Source organism: Anser cygnoides, chromosome 21 (genome assembly GCF_040182565.1).
Source record: "Anser cygnoides isolate HZ-2024a breed goose chromosome 21, Taihu_goose_T2T_genome, whole genome shotgun sequence".
Classification (NCBI taxonomy): Eukaryota; Metazoa; Chordata; class Aves; order Anseriformes; family Anatidae; genus Anser; species Anser cygnoides.
The window spans coordinates 7,723,551-7,751,480 of record NC_089893.1 but is presented as its reverse complement, the minus strand read 5'-3'; the positions used below and the strand labels follow the sequence as shown (position 1 = coordinate 7,751,480).

Sequence of the window (27,930 nt, the reverse complement as noted above, 5' to 3'; positions counted from 1 at the left end):
TCTGCTGTCTCCACCACTGTACTTAGCACTGCTGCCTCCTATTGTGAGTGCTGCTGCAGATGCTAGACACTCTCCCACAACGTGTTCTCCTTTGCAGCAAGATCTACACAGCTTGCTTGCAGTCAAAACTTCCCTGTGAATACTGCAGAGCTGCCCTGTGCTGGGGCCGAGACAAGTGACAGTTCAAGTGCCACCCAGGAGATCTATCAAGTGACATGAAAGCAGCTCCATCACCAGCAGTATAAGGTACATAGCCTCTTCCTTCACTGTCCTCACACGCCTGTGGCAGAGGTTCATCTTCACCAGGTTTGCCATTGCTGCCCATCCCTGAACAAGCTTTTTTTTTTCTTTTTTTTTCTAATCTTTTCACTGGGTAGAAATGGTGTGTGCGTGTGTTAGAGGAGAGCTGCTGCTGCTCAGCAGGTTTCCGGGACCCCATCTCATGCCTAGCAGTGGTTCCCAGCCCCTGCTGAACGTGGAGAGCCCTCTTGCAGCTCCCTTGGTCTTCCATGCCAAAGGCTGCTCGTCCCTAAATTAAAGGATCAGCTTCTGCCCGTGGAAGTGTCCTTGTCCTTCCCAGGATGCCCATATCCTCGTTTTGCTTCTGCTCCTGCACCGCTAAATAGAAAGTAAGGTCACCTAATGCTAGAATGGATTGTCTTGGGAGGAGGGGAGGCAGACAAACGTGCATAGTGATCTTACTTTTGGGGTGGAGAAGGGACTAGAGCAGGTCCGCAAGCCTGATCTAGCCAGCAGGGTGTTTCATACACCCTGCTACCTCATCCTGGAGAGTACTAGCAGCACCTAGGACAGCACGTGTCGCTTCTCACCTCTGGCAGACTGAACTCTGGGGGTGAGTTCACGCCAGTTTTCCTGCTTTAGGGTGGGCAGGTTGACAGCACATGCAGTCTCGCCATACCCCACTAGAGGGATAACTGGAAGCACACCAGGCAGTGTGTTGGCTGAAAGGCAACAGAAGCTGGACCATACAAACTTGGGAAGAAAAAAAAAAAAGCCTATATAACCCAGTATATACCATGTCCCTCACCAGCAAAGTGAGAGAAATAAGAGAAATAAAGAGGAATAAGTGAAAACTCAAATCTGCATCCTTTTTTTTTTTTTTTCCAGTTGTAAACAGCTGAGGTTACACCCCCACAAAGTCTGAACTTTTATTTTCTGTTGAAAATGAGGAAGCGTAGCATGTGGGCACAAGTTAGATCTACATGTTTGTAACAAGCCGTAGAGATATAGGCAATTCCAATGCATTGTCTGCATTTCTCTCAGCCCTTATGCATTTGTAGCTTGTCAGGCAGACAGAACCTTAACTGACTTTGAATCTTGGGCGTGCCTCAGTGTGCAGCTGGGTTTCAAAACACACAGTGACAGAAACCTGGCAGTCAAGCTTGTCCACTCTATTGCACTTACAGTTTGGTTGGCAAACTCTGCTGTTGCTGATTCAGAGCTCACTGAAGAGGTTCTCCTTTTCACGAGCCATGGAAGCGCTCAAGAAAGACCCAGCAAGCTGTAGAGTCCTGGCAGCAAGCTCACATCCTGTGACGTATTTCCTAGCCCTTTGGATTCCCCGTCCCACAACTGTCAGGTGGCTGGTTCCACAGAGACAAGAGAAATTATCCTCCTTAATTTTGAGAGTGTTTCTCAGCTGTCTGGGGCATGCTGGAGAGCTGAGGGTGGACTTTCTCATCGCAGACTGGTTTCATGCTATCACATCCTTTGCTCACTGCTCACGCCCATACCTTCCACAGGATGGAGCTGGTCATTAGTGCCCTGTGTTCTGGCCAGCTTTCATGATGTCAGGAAGGCTCTGTAATGAGCGCTGATCTGGCTAAGCACTAAAGCAGGTGGAAGTGGCTGGTATTACTGATGTAAGGGGCAAAGCTACTTGTGATCCCTGCCAAACTTATCTTCTGGAAGCAGGACTCCCTCTCCAGAGCTCTTGAAAGAAGCATTTGAGACCAAAGGTTAAGTTCCCATCCAAATTAGACAGTAATCCTTGAAAAGCTTTCTGAAAAGTAGCACCACAGCTCAGCTCTGCCTTCATCGTATCAAGTGGCCAATTGAAGGCAACTTGCTGCACTTTTACAGGTCCCATTCTCCAAGGTCAGTAATTATTCTCCTTGCATTACAGATGGAGGGGCTGAATCACACCAAGACAACTTGCTTCAGGCCTGAAAGCAGGAAGAGCTGTGCCTGTGATCATCAGTTGAGTGGTACCCAGTGTTCACCACCAGGTCACGCTCCTTTGCTCTCCGGGGGCTGCCGGTTCAGCTGAAAACCACGGTGCTTCTGGATGACGTTTTCCTCTCCTCCCACTGAATCAGCCCTTTATTTACTCATTGGAATGCAAAGTAACAGGACACCCTGTGAGTTTTATCTCTCTCCCAATCTTTTGTATCGCTGTCCAAGTTGCCAAACCGGATTGAAAGTTTTTCGCTGCAGACATATGTGGGGTGGTTTCAGGCTTGTCTGGCAGGAATCTGGGTGGGAGGGCACTGTGGGTGAAATTTGAATTCAGGAGTCACACTGAGAACAGAATCCTTGAGACACTGCAGTGAGGAAAACCCTTTGTCACTGACCGAATCCAGCCCTTCGCTGGTGTGGCCATGTGGATGGACGGTGCTCCTTGGTGGAGCTAGAACTTCTGGGAACCGCCTCCACCAGACGACGTTTCACCTGCAGGCAGCCTCCTTCGCTCCTTGTGTAAGCAGCTATGTTTTCCCCTCTTTTTCCTGCATGGCATTTCCAGGGCTGGGAGCTGATGTGGAAGTATTCTGCCAGTTCAGGCAGTGTTGGCTGCCAATCCCAGAAGCCAGTCCACGTCTCCTTTAGGACTCTCCTGGGGGTTGAGCTCGCTGTGGTTTAGCTCTTGCAACTTGTGTACGCTTACAACAAAGGCAGACTTGGTTCTACGAGTTTTGGTTGTACCTAAAGTAAGTAATCTCCTTCTTCCTAAAGGTGTGTTAAACCTTGACTTTCTGCTCTCACGCTGCTGTTGTGGCCATACTGCTACAAAGAGAGGAGGTTAGGTGGAAGAGGTGACAGCTTTTATTGAATGAATTGATATAAGTGGGCAGAAATGGAGGCTTTGTTTGTTGCTGACTACTACCATTCCAAGTGAGTAAGTTGCTTGATCTTTCTGCTTCAATTACATCTTTCTTAATAGTGGAGACTCTGACTTGCTGGGCTCAGTCAGACTGGAGAGACACATGGAAGTGTCTACTACTGCAAAAGCACGTGGCAGACTGCTTATTGAGAATTGCTGCTTTGATGTTTTGGGTCTTTATAGTGGTCAGAAGGTGGGGGCCATCATCTACCGTGGTGACTTAGCCAGTACTACAGTTCGACTAAATAAATCACTGTGCTTCACCAGCAAAGAAATGGGAATCCTATCATTTAGGACTCTGGACTGACTGCCTCCCAGCTATATAATATTTTATATTTAGCACATGTATTCCTTTCTTGTTTTCCCAGCAGCGATTACATCCCCTTGTTCAAAGACCCATCTGGGCTAATGAATTAGTTTGTAAAATGTCAGTGGCTTGAATAACAGGAAGCACGGAGCGTTCACAGCTCCGTGTGAAACCAGGAGTTGTGGATCTTTGCAAGACACCTTAGGCCTCAAAGAGTGAGTCTGCGTCTAGCCCTCATTAGCCACATCCCAGAGCACAGTGTTTGCTTGGCACCTGCCTGGAGGAGATGAATTGATGTGCAGGAGAGGACGAGAAATTTGCAGAAACAAAGAGCGGTGGTTCAGCTCGCGGTAGCTACTTTGTACCTGAAATATGCTGTTTCACTAGGGTGTTAAATCAGACTGGGGCACCTGCAGTCAGCCAGGGAGGGAGTGGCTGTAAAACTGGAGCGCTGGGCTGGGCTGGGCACCAGCGAGAGAGCTGAGAGCAGCCCTGACATCAGCCAGCCAGGTAGTTTCAGCAGGCTGACTAACAAAGCCACCTTTTGAAGGGGAATACCTTAAATCCGGAGACACTTCCTGCTGTGCTGTGCTCAGCAAGCGGAGGGGATTCTGGTAGCTGATGAGGGGGCTGGGAAGCAGTGGCAGAAATATTTCTGTACGAGCGCAGAAGTGAGTTTTTTCACCTAAAGAGAAAACAGCAGGATCATAGACCTGACATCATCTCTTTTCCCCGTGGAGACACCTACAAACGGGACAGGAAACTTGCACTCTGCAGGAGACATTTTAGAGCAAGGGCAAACAAAGGTAACCCAGCAGACATCTCCCTGAGGCACTGGCAATCAGCAAACAACTTCTCTTAGGCCAAAACCAGTTCTGGGACACGCGAATGTTTGGTTGTGGAAAAAATCAGTTTCAGGGCTGAAATTGGTGTAAAGGATGGCCAGTTCAGACTTGGTATGTTGGCACAGTCTGTCACGTGTAACACAGAGGAGGGAAAAGTTTTCCAAGAAAGATGGTATTGGTTCAGCTGTCTTTAGTCTTGACTAACTGTTGAATGTAGGAAGCCTAGAAGTTAGTGTGTGGCGGCCACCTTTCCGAGAAGAGGAAAATGACGGAGTAAGACCGTGTCAGGAATGCAAATCCTGGTGTTGAAAGCCCTCTCTCAAATCTACGTTAGAGCATTCTCAAACCCCGGGTGTTTGCCCTTTCTCGTCCGGGAGCACCCTTTAATACCAGACCATCCAGGAGACTGCAGATCCGTGGGCAGGCCTCGCAGCGCACGATTTGGACGCACGTGCCGTTACTGCTGCCTTGCTTGTCGTTTTGCATCTGGTCTGCCCTGGTCGGAGGCGGCTCCTTCCTCAGGTGCCGCAGCCTGGCAGAGAGCAGCCTTCAGGCTGCCATTAAGGAAACATTCGGCTTTGGCAGCCCTCGAGCGTACCCGATGTGAGCGTTTGCAAAGGGTGGGCTCGTCCCTGGGGGAAAACCGTGCGGGGTGGCGGTGAGGGTTGTGTCTGCGGGGAGGTTTCGAGGCAGGACAGCCGCTGTCCCCCCGGTAGGGGTTGTGCAGAGGGAGCCCTCCCGCTATGAAGGGACCCTCCTGCCCGACGGGCCCGTCCGTGCCGAGCCTGGCGGGGCGCAGGGAAGGGCCGCGGCCGTTCTCCCCCGGGCAGCCCGGTGGCGAGCGGCGGCCGGCGGCCGCCCCCCTCGGCCGGGCACCGGGCGGCCCCTTCCTGCTGCCGGCACCTGCCGGGCGGCGCCGAGAGGAGGAGCCGGGGCCGGGGCCGGGGCCGGGGCCGGGGCCGGGCCCGGCAGCGCGGGGAGCGCCGCGCCATGGCGGCCTGAGGCGGCCCCCGCTCGCCATGGAGCCCGCCGGCAGCATGAAGTACAGCGCCCGGCCCGAGGTGGGTGCCGCGGGGGTCGGGGGCAACGGGGCCAGCGGGGAGCCCTCGGGGGGCGAGGGGAGCGGGGCGCTGTCCCCCGGCCACGGGAACCGGGCACCGCAAGGCAGCGGGCTGTGGCGGTGCTAAATCCCCTCAGCGGCGAGTGGAAACGGCGCTGGGGTCGGCTCAGGGCGTGGGGCCGCGGCGCGGAGCTGGGACGGGGCGGTCAGGGTGGGTATCGGGGAAGGGTCCCTCACCCAGGGGTGGTCGGGCGCTGGGACGGGATCCCCAGGGACGGGGGCGCAGCCCCGAGCCCTACAGAGCTCAAGGAGCGCTCGGCCGCCGCTCTCAGACACACGGTGTGGTTCTGGGGGGGTCCTTTGGGGACCCGGGAGTCGGGCTCCACTCCCTGAGGGTCCCTTTTTTTGAGGGTATTTTTTGAGGGTATTTTATGGTTCTGTCACTGCGCCGTTCCACCTCGGGTATTTTTATAAAGCACGCCGTGGTGCGACGGAGGCAGGTGAGCCGCGGGGAGGCGAGCAGTTTGCCGTGAGTGAAGGCGGGTTGTTTGGCAACAGCCCCAACTAAACCAGTTCGAGTCGCCAGCACGCCTCGCGTTAACCCGGGGCTTTGGGGCTTTGCTAATTAACCGGCGTATTATCTCTGGGCTTTGAAAGGGAGCGACTTTTCACTGCAGTCTTTGCTTTCTGAGGAGATCTTCCTGGCCGAGGGTCGGGCAGGGACGGCACACCACATCACTGTTTTGGGGTGGCGCGGCCAGTGCTTGTTCAGTGCCACAAAGTCATTTGAAAACCGGACTTTTAAATTAAACCACGACCGTAGTGTTTTCCAGCTCACCTGCAGGCTGTTTGGTGTAGGTCCCCGAGTTCAGGGTTTAGCGGTTGTTATCTGACGGCGGCGAGGCAGCAGGTTGTTTTAGCACTGGGAAAGCTGCCCTACAGCAAGAAAAACAGTTTTCCTTGCCTCCAGCCCCGTGGTCTGCGTGCATCGGGGCTGCGGTGACTGCCGGGAGCGCAAGGAGTCGCTCACGCCGCCGCCGCTCTGCCTCAAGTCCTTGTCCCCCCTGTGCCGAGAGCGGGTTGTTCTGCAAAAGGGTGTTCGGTATCTGACGGCCGAGGAGCACCCTGACGGTGTCTCAACGCCACAGGACAGCCGTGGCTTTGGTACGTCCTCACGGCAGGGCCGGGCGCCGGAGCCACCCCATTTGTGCCAGGGCCGAGCTGCCAGGACGCACCGCGTCCCCTCCCCTGGTTCTTGGGTACAGGAGGAGCCGATCTGCTCTGGGAGGTCTCCCCCTGCAAGACGAGTGCTTTTGAACGCCCCTGGTGGCCCTGCTGCTGTTGGGCTCGGTGGGCCTACAAATACCACGGCAGAGCAAACGCGAGTGTTTTGCAAGGGCCGTGCTTCCTCCTGCGGCTCTCTCGGGGCAGCGCGAGGGGAAGCTGCCGCTCCGCTCGCCCTCGGAAAGGTGCAGAGCTTTTCTGCCGGTGGGTGAGCTGCTGCTCGGGCCAGTTTTGCTGCTCTTCTTGCCAAAGGCAAACAGGGATAAGGAAGGCACGACGAGAAAGAGGCTGGGGCTGATCGAGAGTACGCGAGACCTTTGCTCTGTAAACAAAAGATCACTTTGTAAAACTGTTGAGGGAAGAGCGAGAGCGTTATTGAGGGCCTGACCGGGGAACGTATCAGACCAAAGGTTCTCGCCTTGCCGTTTCCATCCAAAGGCCACCAGGGCCAGCCTCACACACAGGTGTGCTGTGGTATCTGGGCAATATACCAGGGCAGCGGAGAGAGCAGCTCCCAACGGCTCGCAGGGACGGACCTGCTAGGAGAAGGCTTTGCCCGGAGGAGGTTCTGGTGTTTCCCCTGCTGTTGACCCCAAGCATTCAAATGCCTTGGCCCAGGGCCACGTCAAAACTGCCCGAGTCAGTAAAGAGCGTGGGTGAAATGTAATGATGAGCTTAGGATGTTTCATCGAGGTCTGGAGCGCAGCTGTTTTTGTGAGCCTCCTTGAGAGTATTGTTGTTGTTCAGACAGTGCTCTCTGCACCATGGAAGATTTAAGAGTGTTTTAAATAAGCTATTTACATCTGTGGTGTGCTTCTCTTCTGGTCTTTCGAAATAAGCATCGTACAGGGAAGAATTTCAAGGCTCAGAGCTATATGTATCAGGCCTATAAGGCAGCTTTAATTCCTTCTTCTCCACAGGAATTACAAAGTCTTACATGAAAAAAAAAATCACTGCTGTAACAGAAACACAAATAAATGGGGTCACTTCTATGAGCTGCTGCATTGCATGACACAGCTGCGCTGATAAGCCCGGTGCGGGGCAGCAAGCCAAGCCTGTGCTGTCCTGTGCAAACATTAACTTAGTTTCTTCTGTAATTAACCTAAAGGAATTGAGTTTCTCGCATGACTCAGGATGGTCACAAGACAATTGAACGCTATAGAGACTTGAGCTGGAAATCCGTGTGTGGGATAGGTGTGTGACTTGTGCCTTTCACTATTGCACTTGCCCTCAGTGCCTGGAAGGTGGGCAGTCTGCCTGCAGGACTCTCTGTCCCTTATTTCCTGCTCCCTGCTCCTTCTTCGGTTCGGGTGCCATCGTTTTATAGTGCAATCGCCCTTAATAAGGAACTGCTGAAGAAAAATAAAACACTGGCAAAGTTTCGAAAGTGTTTTACTGCCAATATCGGGGCAACACGGCATGAATATGCCTTAAAGAAACACAGCTCTTCTGTTTGCTATTTCCATGTATTTCTTATCAAGAATTTGAGAGAAGATTATTCTTATCGGCTCTCTTTCTGGAGCAACACCAGGGCTTTCAGCAAGAGCTGGTGCAGGCGTCGATCTCGAGAGCAGCGGAGCTGTACCTGAGCTACTGGGTGAAGTGAGTTGCACGCTGTGCACGCCGCGTGTCAGCAGCTTTTAGGTTTTGTTGGTGTGTTTGCTTTTGTTGCTGTTGGGCTGGTGGTGGTTTTCAGTTGGAAACTAGCTGGTTCCTCTAATGCCAACACCATAAAGCTGGTTTTGGCTTTCAGTGTGATCTGGGAAACTTGGGGTGTTGGAAAAAACAACTCTGTGCTCTTCCAGCATGGCAACAGGTTAGCCTCACATGGTGTAAACCCCTGTGGGGTCCCTAAGATCCGAACTGCCCTTCTGAAACGTCCATTTCTCTGCCTCGGCTAGGCTCAAGGAATGCACTCGGTGCTAACGCACTGCTTGAGCCGTAGCTTCCCTTTCTGCACCCCCATCAAACCTCAGGCTTGAGAGAATAAAATCCGTTTCCAGATCTGCAGTGAGAAGTGATGGGGTCCACGGTTTGCTCAGATAGACACGTGAGGGACTTGTGCCCACTCCAAAAGAGGGAGCTTTGATGCAGCAAAGCAGCTGGACGTGGTTGTAAGCAGGGATGGGAGGTCCACGAGCCCACCCCCTTGATCCTGAAGGCTGCAGGGTCCCAAGCTGTGAGCCAGGGTTGCTGGTTGGTGAGTCGAGGGGTTTCGTTCCTCGCATTTCCAGTACCACGCTGCTCATGGGATGTTTGTTTCAGATTTTATTGAACGCCTCCCGAGGCAGGTGTGGCTGGAAAAGGGGAGGTGGGAATTGCCTCTCGGATCACAGCCTGGGATCTGAAGGGTGTAATTACCCGAGAGTCAAGCCACACGGCCCGATGACTCTGCTTCATCGGGGACCTCTCCCAGGTTCCTTTCCTTGGCCGTGGACACTTGTGTCAGCCTTTGGCAGAGTCTTTGTCCTGTGCAAACGTGGAGCAGAGGGAAGGAGCCAGGCTGTGGAGAAAGGGCTGCGAGCAGAGCCCGGGGACACTGCCTTGGCTCTTCCCTCCCGTGATCTGAGTGGATTTGTGGCCTGAAAACCAGCGTGTGTGTGAGATGCTGATCCCAAATGGGCCCGTGCTTTGTAAACCTCCCCAAAACCTCTTGCTGGGGAGAGAGCTGGCCTTTCTGGGATTCCCCATCGCGGGAAGATCTCTGCTTTCCAGTAAAACATCTCCAGTCCAGAGTGTGCTGTGGCAGTTCCCACCCTCCCCGTGTGCCTGCTGGATTTCCTGCTGACAGAATTAGTCACTTCTGCAGCTTCTGGTTTGTCCAGTCGGGCGGATTGCAGTTGCTGTCTAAAAATACACCGTGCGGCTGGGTTACGGAGGAGTGGAGAGCTCTGCTTACGCACGGGACTTCTCCCGGAGCTCTCATCGCCGAGGAGCTGCATGCGGGAGACCTCCAGGCACGATGCGAATCCCTCCGTGCACGCTCCTTTCCCAACCTTCCTCAGGGAATTTCTCTTCCGGGGGAAACCGAGGTGTGGAAGAAGCGGGGTGCCCACGAAAGCCAGATGTAGAGCACAGGATTCCCAACCCGTGATTTGTTTGTGGGAGAATCGAGGCTTTACAGAGACGGGAGGGACGTGTCGGAGGTGCTGTAGGACACTGCGGTTCCCCACGCCACAGCTCCAGCGTGGGCTGTCACTTGCTCTTCCAGCTCAGGAAGAGGCTCGGATAGTTAAGCGCTGAATTCCTGACTCGTTACCACCCCCAAAGGCTATTTTTGAGAAACCCAAGCACATCCTGATACAGAAGCAGCTCCCTTTTGTCATCTAGTGGCTTCTGGCTTGCGCAGAGGGAGTTTGCTGCTGCCGGGGAGTCCGGTGGTGGTGTGTCCCGGCTCCTCATCCCGGTGGGGATTTCTCTCTGACTCCTCCACCCGATTGGCATGAGACTTCCCTCCCAGGGTGCCGCACCAGCCCAGCTGATGCTCCAGGCAGAAACCTCCGTTCCTGCTGCAGGGAGCGGTGACGTTGAGGGCCGAGCGAGGAGGAGCAAGAGGAAGTAACTGGACCCGTGACTAACGCGGAGAGAACATCAGGAAAGGTTTTCTATTAATGTTTATAGAAGTAGTTTCATTGGGACGGGTGCGAGGAGTCAGACCTTGAGTCAATTTGTGCTGGCGACTGCTTCTTGGGGAGCCATGGACAAGGTGAGAGCAGGGCGTGCGTTCGCATCCTCCCTGATTTCCATCCGCAGATGCGTCGCGATGAAGGGAATGCTCAGTACGTGCCAGGGAGATGCCCAGCAACCGCGAGGAGATAAAAAGTCTGGGTGCCTCTCGATATATCTGTGATCTTTTGACTGCTTTTGATTCTGTCCCGTTTCTGCCTAGCTGAGAGCAGTGGTGAGCAGCACGAGCTATTTCTCCCTGACGGGCAGGAGCGGCAGCGGCAGAGGGGCTGCGTGGCACAGTGCGTGTGAGGGGCAGAGGCTGAGCTGTGCTGTTTGGATACAGACGCGTCCGGTCCTGAGGTCAGGCGGGTGCTTTTCGTGCTGAGCAGGGCAGGGACGATTACTCAGAGGTCAGGACGGGGCCTCGTCTGAAATCTTCCTGGCACGATCCGATCCGGCATTCCCGTAGTGCCTGGGAGATGCTTCAGATCCTTCGTATTGATGAGGATCTCCGCAGGGGTTGCTGCTGCTCGCCCGGCCTGCTGCGTGCAAAAAAGCGGCCTGGCACAAGTGCCAGAGGAGGCTGGGGGCCGCAGCGGCCCTAGGTGGGAGTGGGGGCGAGGGGATGAGGCCTGGTGCTCAAACCGGAGGGCAGGGGCAGGAACCTGTTGGAATCCGTTCTCATACCTGACTCTAATCACCGAGTAACATCTAGCCAGTAAAAACATCAGTGACGGCTTATGCACCTTATACAGGAGTAATAATGATAATAAATAATAACGATACTAGAACTCATCTGCCAAGAGTCCCCACGCTCCTCCAGTTCCCTTGGGTGCTGCGGATGTCACCGCTGTCTCAGCAGTGTGGCAATGACTCGCTGCAAACTCCCGGCTTTAATACCCTTCGTCCTTTCTTCCAAGATAAGCAGAGACGTTGTCTGAAGACAGATTTATTTGTAAGATCTTTTGCCTAACTTGCTTTGGTTTTGCTGCAGCCGCAGGACTGGTGTGTGTGCTTATGTGTAGAGGGGGAAGGAAACCGCGTTTGCTTTCTGATTTAATCACTCTGGTTGTTCCTGTCTAAGAGCTTTCTCTCTGCAAAGACGCAGCTGTGAGCTCAGAGGGTGTGAAAACGCTCCGGCCACGGAGCCGAGTGTTTCGCAGCCTGGCCTCGTACAGCAGTACCGTAAACTCGCAGCCGAGCCCCAGACTTCTCCGCCAGCGTGGTCCCCTCACCTGGCTCGATGAAACTGAGCCCTGGGGAATCGTGCAGAGGGCTGAAGGTGCCCGCGGCCGGAGACGTGGCCATGTTCCTCCTCCTCCTCGCAGGGGCTGGAGCGCATCGCTGGAGCGCGTCGCATCCGCTGAGCGGTGCTGGCCGGGCGGTCAGCGCTCGGGGAGGAGGACGCTGGCTCTCCGTGCTCGCTGTCCCCTGTGAGCACCGCCGCACAGATGGCAACACGCCGTTTGGATCAGCTCCTCGGGGCGGCCAGGCTTTGAACAGGGCTTCCTTTGCTCTCCCAGCTGCTGCAGGAGGCGATTCCTTCGTGTTGTTTTACCACTGCCGCAACCCTTCCATATTATGCAAGCAGCGCAGGATCCCTCTCTCCGAGAAGAAACGCGTTCTGGCCGAATTCGGCCTGCCAGGGGAGGGCATCGTTAGGCTGAAATTTAGCAGCCCGTGCCCAGAAGTTGTTACCCAGGCTGGATACAGACACGGCGTTCCCCTCCGAGCCGGGGCAGGTGGCTCTTCCTGCTCGCCCCACGAAAGCTGCTGCTACACGAACACCACCGAAGCCCTGGAGGCTGTTCTCTTGCCACAGGCTCCTGCAGGTGTTAGAAGCGGGTTCAATATTTGCCTTCTGCTAACAGCAGCACATCGGAGGGTGTGCCAGACTCCGGGCAACCCCGATTCTGACTGAAGAGTGTCTTGATCGGAGGCATACGCGTGTATTTAAGTTCCATTTGCGTGCCCCCTGTTAGGAGTTTCCTCGGTTTGTATTTTCAAGTTTTCCCGTGTGATCGTAGAAGGGAGGCAGGCGAGAGCACCCCCGTGGCGCTGTCCTCGTGGCTCCGCAGAGCCTTCTCTTCCTTCTGGCGGTGGCTGGATGGTGATGACAGAAAGCAGTCGGGCACCTCCGGGGTGCCGCGGTCTGTGCTGGTTTCTTTTTGCGCAGTAATAACTAACATGAGTGGAGGCTTCCTTCCCCCGCGCTGGAGCGGAGAGCCGATCAAGGGTAAACGCAGGTTGTTCCGAGAGCAAGTGATGTGAAAACGCGCAGGCGGCTCTCATCTCGGCGGCCTTGTAGGCAGTGTTTGCAGAGGGTTACGTGCACGCGGCCTACCAGAAGCGGAGGGCAAGGTGCTTCCCCTGCCCTGTCCCGGTTGGTTTGCGAAGGGCCTCGGGCCGACGCGTCGGGAGGAGAGGCTGGGAGGAGCCTGGAAGAAAGAAAAAAAAAAAAAGATGCTGCAGGAGAGGACAGTGGTTGGGTGAGGAAAGGGCAGGAGGAGCGGGAGGGTGATGCAGGTGGACGGGCTGTCCTGCCGGGACAGCGCACCTAGCAGGGAGCATTGCTCAGAGGTCTCTGCCAACATCCCGTGTGCTCTGCGCGCTTCTGGGCGTCTGTGACATTCGTCTTCGTGCAGCCGGTGATGTTTCTGAGCTCTTACACTGGCTGACAGAGGGCAGGCAGCATCCGACCCGGCCTCACGTTTGCAGGGACGACGTCCCCCCCCTTGCAAAGTGCACGAGTGCGTTTGGAAGCGGCGAACGCGTGCCGGTGGGCTCTGTGTGTTGTCGCGTCCTCGCTGTCATCCAGAGCCCTGTGCCCCTGCCTGGCCATGCAGCCAGCGAGCTGCCAGATCCCCGTAAGGCTCGGGACGGCGGGGCAGTGGCAGGGACGGCGAGGTGTCCCCTGCTTTGGGCAGCTCGCAGCGGCCAGAGGGATGCTCCTGCCCGGGGCAGGCACCAGGGAAGCAGCTGGGGCAGGGGGGAGCAGGTCCAGGGCCCCAAATTTCCCCGCACCAAGCGAGCTCCGGGCTTTCTCTGGAAACAGCCGGGCCTGCATCGTGTGCCAGAGCCCTCCCTGTGTTACGGGGCAGGGAAGGAGGGACTGAAACCTCTTTCTGGAGGACAGTTCCAAATTCCTGGCGTGTGGCTCGGTTCTCCCAGCTACGCCCTCCAGATTTTGCAAGAAGAGCGTGAAGTAATCCCTCCTCCTTCTTGCATGGGCCGAGCGGCCACGCGAGGCGAGCCTGTCTCATCGGGGCAGCGCTGCGATGGGAGCGGGTTGTCCCTCCCGCCTTGCCCCTCTCTGAGGATGGGGCACGCTGCTCCGCTTCCCTCTCCGGCTGGCGCAGGTACGTCGGCAGGGCAAGGATGGAAGAAGGTAAACCAGGGCCAAAAGGTGCAAGAAAGGGAAACTCCTGGGCGCCGAGGGCTTGCTGACGTTCCTCCCCGTCCAGTGGTTTCATCCCGTGCGTGCAGGGCCCTGGGCTGTGACCGAGACCTTCCTCCCGGTGAGCCGGGCGGCGCGGGGCGGTTATGGCTGCGTGCTGCAGGTGGCATCAGGTGGCTGCCTCGGGGACCCGCTCTTTATTTTCCGTCACGCTTTGTCCCGAGGGCCTGGCTGTGGGGATTCGTTCTGTGGTCGGCTTTTTGTTTTATTTTCCTTTACCAGGCGTTTGCTCCGAGGGGGAAATCCGGGCAGAGTTGTAGGAGCGTTGGCCCCACGGATGCACGGAGCTGCGTGGATGTATCGGGAAGAAGTAGCTCGTTTTCTTCCTTTACAGGAATGCTGTTTATAGCAGGCTGTGTCCCTCGGGGTGAGGGTGACGCGCCTGCCACACAGCGGGCGTTTCGGAGGGCTGGACCCGCGTCTGCAGTTTCATCTGCCGGGAGGCAGAGATCTTGGAGGTTCTGGGGCTGCGACCTGCCGTGGTCATGGGGTGTGCAAGGGACTCGCCCCGGAGTTTGCTCGGATTGATCACCTTGGGTTGTGCCCAGAAGGAAGCAGCTACTTCCTTCTGGCGGGTGAGGAAGAGGCACGTGCTAGTGCTGCGTGTCCGCGGGCAGAAGCCTTCGGGGTTTGCCCTGCCGTGGGTGGCTGCGGAGCCACTGGCAGCGAGGCGTGTTGTGCTCTTGGTGATGCTCCGAGGCCGCAGCTGCCGGATGGCTCTGCTCCGTCCTCGCGTGGCGGACTGCCCTGGGGCTGGAGGTCTGCAGGGCAGGCTTTGGGAATGGCCTCTCCATTGTGCTGCTCTCCCTGCCCCTCCTAGGACATGAACAACGTGGAGGAAGGGGTGGAGTTCCTCCCAGCCATGAACTCCAAGAAGATGGAGAAGCGTGGCCCGAAGCGACGTGTGGTCGTTGCCATTGTGATCGTTGCTTTTCTGCTCATCTCCCTCGTCACCGGCCTCCTGGTTTGGCACTTCAAATGTGAGTGTGAGGTTCAGCCAACTCCAAGAGGTGGGGTGGGGGCATGCCCCGGGGGCATATCCCTGCTGCCCTGGGCTCGGGGGAGCTTCGTTACCGTGCGTTGCTCACAGGGGACCTTAGCGGCAGTGACAGCCCCAGAAAGCAGGGAGCCCGTTTCTACTTCTTCTGACTGCCTTTCTCTGTGAAACGTCGCCTTCCAGACAGGAACGCGCCCGTCCAGAAGGTTTTCAACGGCCACCTGCGGGTTCTGAACTGGGACTTCATTGATGCCTACGAGAACTCCAGCTCACCAGAGTTCATCATGCTGGCCAAGAAGGTGAAGAGCACGGTAAGAGTTCTCTCGGATCCCTCCACCTGCTTTTTTTCTCTTGCCCCGTGGCCACGGGGTTGCTACATGCAAGACTGCTTGGAGCTGTCTCGCTCCTCTTAACTCTCCCTGCTCGTCACGAGTTGCTCGACTCGCTGAGCTGCGCACGGGGAGCGTGCCTTTCACCTGGATCCTGGTGGCACAGCTCCACCCCAGTGCCGCCGTGCCTCCCTGCAGCTCAGCGTGCCTGCGGGGCTGCCTGGGCAAACCCTGGGACCGAAGGGTGAGCCAGGTCTGGCGGTCAGGGTCAGAGAAGAAATGCAGCTCTGCGGCTGAGCAGGCCTTGGGGCTGGGGGCTGAGGCCAGAGCTGGCTTCAGGAGTCAGGACACTTCTCCCTTCTCCTTCTTTCAGCTCTCCTTCTTCCGCTTTTTGGCCCCTGCAGGTTCCTGCACCCCAGGGATGCTGGGTACGTGCTCTGATTTTCCTCTGTCTGTCTTTAGCCTTCCGCCCCCCTCGCTTCTAGCCGTGCTGAACATTCCTTCTTTAAACTCCTTTTAGGTGGAGGAGATCTACAGGAGTCATCCAGATATTGGCCCGTACCACAAGGAGACGATAGTAACCGCGTTCAGGTGGGTGTCAGGAGATGCTGCCCCGGGGTGGGAGTGTAGGGGGAAATTCTGGGGTGTCACACGGCCACAGACCTCTTTGCTGGGCTGCTCTGGGAAGAGGTGGCTGCTGAGGTGCAGTAGCCACCCCAAGTGACATTTTAAAGGGTGGGCAGTGAAAAGCAACCTCAAAAGCCTCGTGCTGGGACAGCGTATTTTCTGCCAGTCTCTTTCTCGCAAGGAGAGGTCTTGGGGAAGTCGAGGTGTGGTGCAGTACAGCCCTGTGAACCACTGCCAGCTCGGGAAGGGATTCCACGGGCTGGTGGAGGCCTCTGCTGGGCTGCAGTTTGCTCAGCTTGTTATTGAGACTCTCCCTTCCCCGTGGCCATCCTCCAAAAAGGGCTTACCAAGTAGCCTGGCCCTCTCTTCTGATACATCAGCCCTCCTGTGTCTGGCCTTGCTCTCACCCCGTGATCTCCCTCCTCTGCAGCGAAGGCAGCGTCATTGCCTACTACTGGTCAGAGTTCCTCGTCCCCAAGTACCGCGAGAAGGACCTTGACAGGGCCATGGCAGACAAGCAGAGCCTGATCCAGAAGCTGAACCCGCGGCTGCGAAACCCCGTGCTGATGGTGGAGTCGATCGTCGCTTTCCGTGAGTGCTGTCTCAGTGACTCCTGGGCCTCTGCGTGGGACTGGGGAGGAAAGGGGGGGCTCGTGGCGCCTGGCGTTTCACTGGAGGGGTTTTGCTGCCAGCTGCAGCCCTCCTTTGGGTGCCTTTGGCTGCTGGGGCAGCTTGAAGGGTGAGCGTAAGGACCCGGCTTTCACAGCGCTGCTTTGGTGGTCCACGAAGATGGAGGAAGCCGTGCGGGTCGCTCCCGCCCATTTGAACACTGTCTGAGCCCCTCTGGAGAGGGCCGGGGGTCAATCCTCCCTCCTGGGGAGGATAAGTTCGGTCACTCGGGTTCCTAGGGCACGCACTGGGGCTCTGCTCGTGGAGGCAGGGGAAGGAGCAGCTGTCCCCTGGTCAGATTGCCAGGAGGCACCCCGTAAGCAAAGCCGCGTCAGTGCAGACCCCAGAGAGCTCTGCAGCTTTGCGCACAGGGACTTCCTACAGCTCAAAGGATGACACCGCTTCTGTTTCCTCCTGCAGCTGCTGACCCCAGCATAGCTCAGACTTCTCGGGACAGTAAGTACTGTTCTTCTTCAGTCTCCTAATGGCCTCTCTGCATCCCCAGGGGTCTCCAGGGTGGTGGTTTCCCTTCTGGGGCGAGGAGGAGCCTGAAGGGAGGTGCTCTGCCTGTGGGGCAGACCTCCGTGTGCTGCTTGGAGCTGCTTTGGGGTTGGCCAGACCAGCTGTTATCTAGCAGTGGTGGGTTGCCCAGTCTGTCCTTGCCCTTTGTAGACGGAGGGAGATAACGAGGGTGGCTCCCCAAAGGAGGCATCTCCCCAGGGACGCCCCGCAGGCAGGCGAGGAATACTGAGTGCCACGCTCTGCATCTTGGGGAAAGGCAAATCAAAACCCCAGCGTGTCTGCTGTCCTCTTCCTTGAACCCTGCACCCACGGGAAAGATCTCTCTTCCTCCTCGTTTGTCCTGCTAACTCTTCCCCATTCTCCCGGGCAGATAGCTGCCTTTTTGCCCTCCACGCCAAGGAAGGGGAGGTCACCAGTTTCACCACGCCGGGGTTCCCCAACAGCCCGTACCCCAACAACGCGCGCTGCTACTGGACGCTGAGGGCAGACGCCAATTCCATCATCAGCCTGACCTTCAGGACGCTGGAACTGGAGCAGTGCACAGATGACGGTGACTACATCAAGGTGTACAACTCTCTGAGCCCCGTGGAGCCCCACGCTTTGGTGAGGTGAGCAGAGCATCCCCAGGGTTCGGCGCTCCTCCGTGGGGTGGCGAGATGGGGAAGAGGGCGGTTCGTGTCAGCTCCCCGTTACGTTTCTGCATGGCGCTGGTGTGGGGTGGCAGGGTGGTGGTGAGCCGCACAGGAGTGCTGCTGGGAGCGGGGCTCCCGTCCCTGCTCCTTGGTGGTCGGTGCCACTGGAAGCTTCTCTGCAGCTGATAGATTTTGTTCCTTCCTCCCTAGGCTGTGTGGGAATTACGCCCCTTCCTACAACCTGACCTTCCTGTCCTCCCAGAACGTTATGCTCGTCACGTTGATTACCAACAAGGAGGGGAGATTCCCTGGCTTTAAGGCTGAGTTCTTCCAGCTCCCGAAGATGAAAGGTGGGTGTAGGCCTTGGGCCAGTTTCCCTCAGCATCTCTCTGCTAGGGGCAGCTAAAAACGGAGGTGCAGCTGTGGCTGCAGTCAGTTTGCCAGGGATGTTTCCAGGGCTGGGAGACGTGGAAGCAGGTCTCATCTTGGCTCTTTGAGCCTGCCTTGTGCACAGTGCTCTTGGCTGCTGTAATGATGTCCTGTGAGGGGGGCAAAATAAGAATTATGTTGGATTAGACATGCAGATGGATGTATGCAGGAAGCACCTAATTGATCTCCTGGGTTCTCTCCAAGTCCTGGAGCAGGAGCTGCTTTCTCTAGAGATCAACTTAACCTTGTTAGAGGCCGATGCATCTGCCTCCTTTCCTGCCTCAGGCCATAGCCAGCAAAGCCTTGGGAAAGCCGCGTCTCTTTGAATCTCTAACCTGTTTTCATCTTCCTGCTTGTCTTCCAGTTTGCGGTGGGACTCTGAAAGGAGAGAGCGGCACCTTCACTACCCCCTATTACCCGGCACACTACCCCCCAGCCTTGGACTGCGTCTGGAACATCGAGGTAACACAGTCCCCTCTTAGCCTGACTTAGTCTGTCAAATAAACCTGCTCGTGCAGGACACAGTGCGAATGAGCTCACAGCAGATGCTGCCTAGAGGCTTAGCCTGACGTGGCTGGAGGGAGGCTTTAGGACTGGCGTCCAAGGCAGGAGAGGCTGAGAGAGGCCTGAACCCTGTGTGACGCTCACCGTAGCCCCCAGTCGCCGTAACTTTACACAGAGCACTTGAGGATTTGGGCTTCGGGGTGGACCTGCCGCTTGCTGGTAAAACCGGTGGCAGGGCATCCTTTTGCCCTGGGGGAGCAGGCACTGTTGACAAAGGCCTGGCTTCAGCCTCTGCTTTGTGCTGGGATCCTGGGGTGAGCAAGCCAAGTGGCTGTCTGAATGACAAGGGGAGCAGTAATGGCTTTTGGGGAAGGGAGCTCTTCTTCTGTTGACTTCTTTCTTTTTTTCAGCTATCTTCTGTCCCTCCCCTCAAACACAACCTTTATCCCATGAAACTTATTCCCATTTTCTGTGCTTCAGAAAAAGAGCGTGCCTCTGCTTCTTCATCTGCAGGTTCCCTCTGTAAAGAACGTGAAGGTGCGTTTCAACATGTTCTTTGTGCTGGAGCCGGGGATCCCAGTCAGCTCCTGCCCCAAGGACTACGTTCAGATCAACAGCACGAGGTAGGTGTCAGGCTGTCTGTCTGACCTGTGGCTTCGGTCCTTCGAGTGGAGGGGCTGCGTTTCGTTATATGGCACCTTGTGCGTTCCTTACACTTGCCAGGGGAGCAAAGGTGTTGCAGCTCTTTGGAATATGATGAGGCAGGAGAGTGCTTGGGTCTGACCTGCTCTCATAGCTCAGTGCCCAGTCTGGGGATCAGACAAATGGGTTTGTTGCATGCTGCAGCTGAAAAAAAAAACACAAAAGGCAGGCTGTGGAGTATCACATATCACATCCTAGGCATCACGTGCAGAAAGGCAGATCTGTGCAGAAACATCTGGCCCGATTTTGCTTGAATGAGTATTTCTCCATTATTAGGGTGACTGCGTTGCATTCTGTGATGCACTTACTGTTAGGTTTACTGTTAACTCTTACGCAACCTAATGGAAGCTGGACTGAAAATACAGCTTGGTACTGCGTATGGGAAGTGAGCAGGGTTGTTTCACAACATTCTTGGTCAGAGAGCTGGCCCTTCCTTGAGGAGGAAGGGTTTCAAAGTCAGAATCTGTGGCTGCGGCCCTTCTAGTTCCCGCAGCGGTGCCTGTGTAACGGGGTTTTCTACCAGCCTGCCATGGGGTGGGATCCGGGGGCTTTAGGGGCTGCACACACCCAGAGACCTGATGGGTCCGAGACCAGAGAGAGAGCGATCAGCGTGCCGTCACGGATCTAGATGAACTTGTGCCTGGCTGTTTTCAAGGCCCCAGCCTTCTGCCAGCTGCGCTAAAATTCAGCTCCCGTGTGCGGCCCTCAAGGTCCAGCGCCTCGTGCTGGAGTTGGACCCGCGCTCTGCTCCCTGCTGCCTTAGCTGGGTGTGAGGAGTGACCCCCTGTGGCGACGGGGCATGCAGGGATGGAAGAAGGGCTGCGCAGTGCTGATCTATAGCACTGCACCGGTCGGTCTTTGTGTTGTCTCCCTTCAGGTACTGTGGGGAGCGTTCCCAGTTTGTGGTGGCCAGTACCACCAACAAAATCGAGGTCCGGTTCCACTCAGACCTGTCGTACACAGACACTGGCTTCTCTGCTGAGTACCTGTCCTACGACTCCAGTGACCGTAAGTTGAAATCTTGAGGCTGCAGAGGGAAAATAATTTGCCAGATGTCAGCTGCAGGCTAAATAACTTCTCCTCTGCTGCCCTGTAAATCGGGAAGCACGCTTTTGGGGGCGATAGGAGCACACCTTATTTTCCTGCAAGCCTCCTTGTATTCCTCCGTTCTGAGGAGAAGCTGTTTTTAATGGTGGGTGCCGTAGGCAGGCCACCCAGAGCACCAGGACTGTTGTGTGCTTCGGGAAGGTGCCCCGGAGGGGAGGGCTCACATCTTTTACCCCTTTCCTCCCTCTCAGCCTGCCCTGGCAAGTTTGCCTGCAACACGGGCCGCTGCATTGAGAAAAGCATGCGCTGCGACGGGTGGCTGGACTGTGTAGATGGCAGCGACGAGAGGTCCTGCGGTAAGTCTGGCCTTTCTTTTGGCTTTTGCTCGGAAGGGTGCAGTGCCCCAGGGGGCTGGGGGTGGTGCTGGGCTTGTTCTGGCTAACGTGCTGTAGTGCTGAGCCCTGCAGGTGAGCTGCCTGCCCGCACCAGTACTGCCTCACCCTGCACGCCAGAGTGAGAGGCCGTTGGTGTGGGGATCAATTCGGGATCCTTTCCAGTACAGGAGACGTGGGTTCGTGCCAATCTAGTCCTCTCCCAGTGGGATCTCCCTTGCTTTCCGGTCCCTCCCAGCTGGGAATGTGTTTTTCCATTTAATCCTCCTGGCTCTTGAGGGTTTGGCTGAGGCTGTCTGAGCTGGGTGGATGCGTTGTGTTATGGAACTGGGCAGGAGCTGCGGAGTACATGTGGAAAACCCGTGTGATGCATGGGTGTTGTTTCTTTGTGCAACAGTTTTTCCTCTTGGATTCACAGAGTAATCCCGTAGAAAATGTGATTGTCCAGGGTCTGAAGTTAATTAGAGATTTAGAGATGAGAGCATCTCCTGCTTCGGGTTCTTGGTCCCCGGTCTGGGGCTGTTTTCTGAGGGAGTGTGCTGCTGGCCTGGCTGCCCTCTCGCTGCCTTGGGTGGTAAGGGGCCACTCCGGTGATCTGGGCATCTCAAGTGCTCTCCCACTGTTACAGCAACGTCTTTCATTGCAGTGCTGCCTCTGCCTGTCCTGCTGGAGTAATGTGAGCTTCAGCTTTACCATTAGCTTAAAACATTTCAGCTCTCCAGATAGTTGTGTCTGCAGGGCAGTGGAAATACCGCTTTGTAGCTCAAGTGCGTGTGTATTTATGGACGCGTGCCTGGCCCCAGGCTGCTGTGATGTTCTGGTGCACCTGAACAAGTACAAGGTCGTGCGCTTGCAGACCCGCTGGGGGAGCCACCCAGATCTTCCTGCGATGTTACGGCGGGCGCGATGGCAGATGTGTAGCTGGTGACCCACGGGTGCCCTTGCAGGCCCTCCCCTGATTCCTCTCCGTCCCTTTGCAGTCTGTACCGAGCAGCAGTTCAGGTGCCAGAACGGCTGGTGCAAGCCCAAGTTCTGGGTCTGCGACAACGTGAATGACTGCGGCGACGACAGTGACGAGCTGCAGTGCAGTAAGTAACGTCCCTGCGGGCACAGGGCTGAGGGCTTAAGCAAGGTGAAGGGGGTGATGGAGGCGCGTGGTGCAGAGGAAGCCGGGTGCTGTGCTGGAGCCCAAAATGGCATGGAGAGGCCTCACCTGGAACACTGCAGGGGAGCTTCCCTTGAGACAACACAGGAGGGAGCTTGAGGATGAGTAAAAGTGTAGGAAATGTAACATTTTGGGAAAGGAAGGATTGCATAAATTGGTGGTGTGCAGTTTAGAGAAGAAAAGGCTGGGGGCACAGGCGATGGGTGTTTGTGTTGTAGCTGCAGAGGCTTCACCTGTCCTAGGGGAGAGAGAGGCGGATGCAGCCATGTCGGTTTTGTGCCCTGCACTTCCCCGGTGAGGTGTTAGTGCCCGGCTGTTCTCAGGAGCTGCTCTTTCCCCAGGCTGTGGAAACAGCAGCTTCAAGTGCAACAATGGGAAATGCATCCCCAACACGCAGAAGTGCGACGGCAAGGACGACTGTGGAGATGGGAGTGATGAGGGCAGCTGCAGCAAAGGTGAGGATGGGTCTGCACGGGACCTCCCTTGAAATGCAGCCTCTTATGGATGTGCTCCTGGCTGGGCGTCCCGGAGAGCATTCCTGCATCTGGCGGCAATGTCCTGGGGAGGGCAGAAGTGGTGAAGGGCTCCCTAACAGCACGATTTCCCCAGAACTGGGACTAATCCTTCTCCCTTTGGCCTGCCTGCAGGAGGTGCAACAGTCACCTGCAAGGACTACATGTACAAGTGCCGCAGTGGACTCTGCGTCAGCAAACAGAACCCAGAGTGTGATGGCGAGCAGGACTGCGAGGACAATTCCGATGAGGACAACTGCAGTGAGTACCCACGCAAAGGGGGAACGAGGCTTTCTGGGATGGACCCCTCAGAAAAACACTTAAAGCGGGGTGGAGAGAGCCCCTGGGCATTTCTACACGACAGTTCAGATCTGGAAATACCTGGGCTGTGTTGTGCTGAGTGTCTGTGTTGTGCAACACATTCAGAGAGGGCTTACACAGATAACAGACAGTAATTTGTCTGCACATTTACTGACTTGGCCAGTAAATGTTTTAGCAAATTTGGTGTTTGTGCTCCTAAGCTGATAGCATCAGCCACCCCTGGCGTAGGTAATGGGGCACTTGTGCTGCAGGAGGTGTCCCAGAGGAAAGAAGGGGGGGTGCTGAACAGAAACCAGAGTATTTAAGTGCCCCCTCTCCTTCCTCACCCCAGACTGCGGGACCCGCTCCTTTAATAGGAAGTCACGGATCGTCGGTGGGCAGAACTCGGACATGGGAGAGTGGCCGTGGCAGGTCAGCCTCCACGTCAAGGGCCAGGGCCACGTCTGCGGGGCCTCGCTTGTCTCGGAGACCTGGCTGGTGTCTGCAGCGCACTGCTTCCTGCAACTGCAGGACACCAGGTAGGTGGGAGCCGAAGGGCTGCGTCTGCCGGGCTCACTGAGCTGGGGACCACTTCGCTTTGCTGCAGAGCCTGGGGACGCTTGCTGCAGCTACTGTCCATGACAGATTTTGGGCTTGGCCACTGCCTGATGTAGCACCCTCAGAGACAGCTGGATTTTGGGAAGAGTCTTGTAGCAAAGTGGAAGCAGACATTTGCAGTACACAAGTGTTCATTTGTTGAGATGTCAGATCAGTGCCCTGTGCTCTTGCAGTCACTACAGTGATTGACACGTGGTGGGATTCAAGGTGACGGGGCACCCGGACAGCTGCACTCCCACTTTTAGCCATTTGCTTGTCTCAGAAAGAAATGACCGTTTTTACAGGCACGTCTCCAGAAAACTTTTTAAGATTGCGGGCACGGTTCACGAGCTAGGCTGTCTGCGCCAGCTCTGCGAGCCGGAGCCTCACGCTGCCCCGTGCCTTGTGACTCTTGCAGCTGGCAGCACATGCAGAGAAAAAAATCAGGAAGGCCTCAAGTTGCACCAGGGGAGGTTCAGGTTGGAAATGAGGAGACATTTCTTCTCAGAAAGCAGTCAGGCACTGGGAGGCGGTCAGTGCCCAGGGAGGGGGTGGGAGTCACTGTCCCTGGGGGTGTTCAAGGAAAGGCTGGATCTGGTGCTTGGGGACATGGCTTAGTGGGTGACATTGGTGGTAGGGGACGGTTGGAGCAGATGATCTTGGAGGGCTTTTCCAACCTTAATGATTTTGTGATTCTACTCCCCCCCAGCCAGTGGACAGCCTACCTGGGCCTGACCGACCAGGGCAACCGCAACGACGCCAACGTGCAAACGAGGAAAATCAAGCGCATCATCTCCCACCCCTACTTCAACGACTACACCTATGACTACGATATTGCTGTGATGGAGCTGCAGAGTCCTGTCACCTTCTCCTCTGTCGTCCAGCCCATCTGCCTGCCCGATTCCACCCACCAATTCCCCGTGGGCAAGGACCTGTGGGTGACTGGATGGGGAGCAACTGTGGAAGGAGGTGAGCACCAGCAGATGTGGGGCTGCGTGTGGCTATAGGGAAAAGGGCAGAGGGGCGATTCCAACTTAAGCAGAGCAGTTTGCCTTGAGGCTGGCATCAGATGCGGTTCCCCTGGGAGTACACGCAGTTAATGTCTCAGTTCTGCTGGGAAAATGGTATTAGGAAAAAGCAAGTTGTGGCAGAGCCTGGGGCCAAGAGAAGCGCACAGGTTGATGTCTGCGCAGGGGAGGGAACTGCTGCTCAAAAAGACCACGTGCTTGAGCTGTTCCTCTGTCCTCGCAGGCAGTGGTGCCAGCATCCTGCAGAAGGCAGAGATCCGGGTGATCAACCAGACCATCTGCAACCAGCTGCTGTCCGGGCAGCTGACGCCACGCATGATGTGCGTGGGGATCCTGACGGGAGGCGTGGATGCGTGCCAGGTAGGCAAGTGGTGCAACAGCACTGGTTTAGTGCTGGTAGCAGGAGGCGGAGCAAGCCAGGCCCTTTGCTCAGCACTTTTTATTCTGGCGCACTGACTCGCAGTTCCCCACTTAACACGCTACACAGCTATGTGGAGCCTTCTTGGTTCAGACAACAACTTGGAATGCTTGGCAGCAGCAAATTGACTTAGTCTCAAAAATGGCTCCCCAGGTAGGAGAGCGGTGCAGCTGTCCTCTCCTCTGCTTTACCACTGCTACCGCGAGCCTTAGTTAGCAAGACAGGCCCTTTGTTTGGGTGTTCTTATTCTAGCATTTTGACTCATATTGCCACACAAATATTTGTTACAAATCTGTACGATTCTTTCTTGACTCAGGGAATGGCTCAACTGGAATGGATGTGAGCAGGAAAGTGTATCGATTTAATCTCAAAAATAATTCTTTGGCCTTTGAATGGAAGCCTGGCCTTAGTGGTTATTTCATACTACTTTGTGATTGTTTTTGTCGTTAATACTTTGCTAGACTTTGCACTGAGCTGGTGCTTACGGTACTGTTTGTTTTTGTGCAGGGAGACTCTGGAGGGCCCCTGGTCAGCGTGGAAGCCAACAGTCGGATGTTCCTGGCTGGCATCGTGAGCTGGGGCGACGGCTGTGCACAGCGGGAGAAGCCTGGCGTCTACAGCCGGCTCACGGCCCTGCGAGGGTGGATCAAAGAGCACACGGGCCTTTAGGGACACGCTCAGCCCTCTGTGGACACGAACATCTCTTGTACACCGCCGGCTGGACACTGACCCAGCCGCAACCAGCGGGCCCGTGGCATTGTCCTCCCTGCACGTGGCGGCGGTGAGCAGAGAGCTGCCTCGACTGTGAACTTCAACCCTCCCTCTACCTCACTGTGAGTGAGTGCCTGGGACTCCCAGCCTTGGACTGTTGTCCATATTTAAAGCGTGTGTGTACCGAGCAGCCAGAGCTGATGTAGTTTAGGCCTTAGTACTTCCACCCTGAACCCAAATCTCAATTTTGAAATCAATGCCTAGATATAAGAAATTTCCCTTCGTGGGCAAGCTTGTGCAGCTCCCATGAAGAACGTGAATGAACAACCAAATACATACAAAACTAAACTAAAGAAAGAAGATTAAAGATTTTTTTCTAAAAACTGTGTTTTTAGAGGCAAATTTTACTGTGACAGGTTCAAAATCAAGCTTTCAAAATATATTCCACCTTCTTTGCTTGTTTTTGAACTGCCATCTGCACCCCTTTGTCTGGTCTTCAGTGATGGAGGGTGGGGGGAAGAATTTCTCAGGGGGGGTTCAGCCCTTTGGAACCCACCACTGGCGCTGTCCCGGGCCGTGGTTTCCTGCCGTCCTTTGCCTGACTTAGCTTCTGTCCTCCTCTGCGCCCAAGGCCTTGTGAGGATCCAAGGCCCGCAGCACTGAAGGAGAGCAGTGAGGCTGAAACGTGCTGCCACTCACCTCGAGGGAAACCGTGCAGGGCTCTGCCAGCGCTCCCTGGGTGCCATCTTCTGCCTTGAGGGCTGGGCAGGGTGGCCTTACCCGTGTGCCGTAACGTGATGCTCTGGGGTAGCCGGCAGCTGCAGCTGCTTGTTCTCACCAGGCAGCCCCGCACTCCGGTAGCCGTGTTGGGCAGGCCCACCACACGGTGACTTCCTCGCTGAAGGCAGCCTCCAGGGACAAGCTGGCGAAGGAGCCGAAGGGCTTGACTGAACGCGTTCCTGCAGCTTGTCCCTGCAATGACAACGCGGGTTGGCTCTGCCGGCTCCAAGGCTGACAGACACCAGACTCTTCTGCTCTTTTTACTTTTGTAAAGAAAAATGCAACAATGTGACTTCTGAATGTGCTGATTTGATTTCTTTTTTTCTGTGTAGCCAGGTCCTTGCCCTAGAAGAGCACACTCCCATCAAGATTAGTCAGACCATTCTTTACCTGTAAATATATCTTTTTGTAAAACTCTATGAAGTGGAGATGCTCTAATAAACTGGGATATTTTCTAATCCTCTGGCTGTGTGATTCTTATGTGGTTCTTCATGGGCGTCTGTGCAGGTGTTCCTGACCTAGGGAACCTGCAGCACAGAGCCCTAGTCCCAACCATTCCCTGTGAACAGCTCTCCAAGGAGGAGGCTGAGCATCCTAAATGGAAATACTGCAAAACCCTTTACCTCTCCTATCCACAGCAGCTCCGCCAGGCCCCAGCGTGCTGTTTCAGGCATCCTCAAGGACAACAGCCAGGTTCCAGTGTTTACAGAGGCTGGAGAGGCCCAGGAGGGTGTTTTTCGCACTACTCCACGCACAGCACACACGGAGGGGCGCTGAGCGCTGACACGGGGCAGTTCTGGAGGCAGCTTCCCACCTGGAGACGCGCAGCAGCATCCCCACAGCACAGCACTCGCCTCCCATCAGACCAGTGGGAGCTGGTGCAGGTCACCACGCCGAGCTGGCACCAGTGCCATCGGGGCACGCGAGTGCCCTGCCTCCTCCTCATGCGGGAAAGCGGGCCCTAAGGAAAAAGCAGGAAAACAAACAAACAAAACCCCACAGCACCGACCTGTTTCCAGCCTGGGTACAGGGTGCAGCTGGTTTTGTGCAGCCCGTGGCTGCTCTGTTCCTGCCCCCTTCTTTCTCCAGGTGACAAAAGGATTTTAACTGCTCTGTAATCTCACCACCGAGCTTCCGAGGAGGAGATGGCCGGCAAGCTGGAATAGTGTCCAGGCACTCCAGGAGCAGGGCTCCGAGGGTTTGTAGGACACAGCCTCAGCCTCGCTTCTCTACAAAGAAAAAAGAAGAAACCTTTTAATATCTGTGCTTCCACAATGCTGCAACGTAAAAGTGTTTACCGTGAGCCCTGATCTGTCTGACACAACACCGGCACCTGGGTGGCCCAGGGCTGGGCTGGGCGCCAGGGGACCCCAAGCTGCAGCTCTCCCTCCTGGCCGAGTTCTCAGCAGCTCCCTTGGGAGCGACGCCGGCTCTGGCACAGCCGCCCTGAAGCCATGTGCCAGATGTCCTGGTACAGGGCGCCTCTGCCGCAAGGCACGGCAGTGCTGGGAGCGGCTGCAGCGTGGGGGTGTGCTAAACCCACTCTGCACCCCAAGGGACGGACTGCAGCAGGAGGACCCTGCCCAAAGTCACGCTGTAGCTTCTGCAGCTGCCTGCAGAGCCGGGCTGCGCGTTGCTGTGTGGCGCCCTGCGGCTGGCACCTCAGCACCTCGTGGCAGGAAGCTGCCGTAGGCACAACGTGCAGCTTCAACGCTGCTTCTGTGTCCAAACCACTCTCTGCTGGGGGCTGCCCTGCTCAGGGGTCTTCCCTCTCCCCACACACCCTCTTGCAGTTCCTGTAGTTTTTCCTACCTCTGTCCAGTCTC

The 27,930-nt window shown here is 55.9% G+C and overlaps 1 protein-coding gene across 9 annotated transcripts; it reads left to right on the top strand.

The window, feature by feature from the left end:
• Window positions 1–100: 100 nt before the first annotated feature.
• On the top strand, window positions 101–26,567 carry ST14 (ST14 transmembrane serine protease matriptase). 9 transcript variants are annotated; one of them, XM_013188555.3, is made up of 20 exons: window positions 101–246; window positions 2,147–2,381; window positions 14,564–14,723; window positions 14,924–15,051; window positions 15,590–15,660; window positions 16,127–16,287; window positions 16,786–16,821; window positions 17,258–17,495; window positions 17,730–17,869; window positions 18,313–18,410; window positions 18,966–19,075; window positions 20,032–20,162; window positions 20,453–20,557; window positions 21,574–21,681; window positions 22,100–22,213; window positions 22,406–22,531; window positions 22,923–23,109; window positions 23,877–24,136; window positions 24,419–24,555; window positions 25,121–26,567. In XM_013188555.3, the coding sequence occupies exons 3-20, from the start codon at window positions 14,567–14,569 to the stop codon at window positions 25,280–25,282; spliced, it is 2,469 nt and encodes an 822-aa protein (XP_013044009.3). In that variant the 5' UTR covers window positions 101–246; window positions 2,147–2,381; window positions 14,564–14,566; the 3' UTR covers window positions 25,283–26,567. The 9 variants fall into 9 exon arrangements, with proteins under 9 accessions (XP_013044009.3, XP_047919470.2, XP_047919468.2 ...); XM_048063513.2 differs by lacking the exon at window positions 101–246 and having other exon boundaries at window positions 2,130–2,381; XM_048063511.2 differs by lacking the exons at window positions 101–246; window positions 2,147–2,381 and adding an exon at window positions 2,487–2,718.
• The last annotated feature ends 1,363 nt before the right edge of the window (window positions 26,568–27,930 follow it).

Coding starts and splice junctions, on each gene's coding strand:
- ST14 (XM_048063510.2), top strand. CDS start 5,017: ATGAAGGGACCCTCCTGCCCGACGGGCCCGTCCGTGCCGAGCCTGGCG. Junction 19,076..20,031: donor GTTCAGATCAACAGCACGAG/GTAGGTGTCAGG, acceptor GTCTCCCTTCAG/GTACTGTGGGGAGCGTTCCC. Junction 22,214..22,405: donor TGAGGGCAGCTGCAGCAAAG/GTGAGGATGGGT, acceptor GCCTGCCTGCAG/GAGGTGCAACAGTCACCTGC.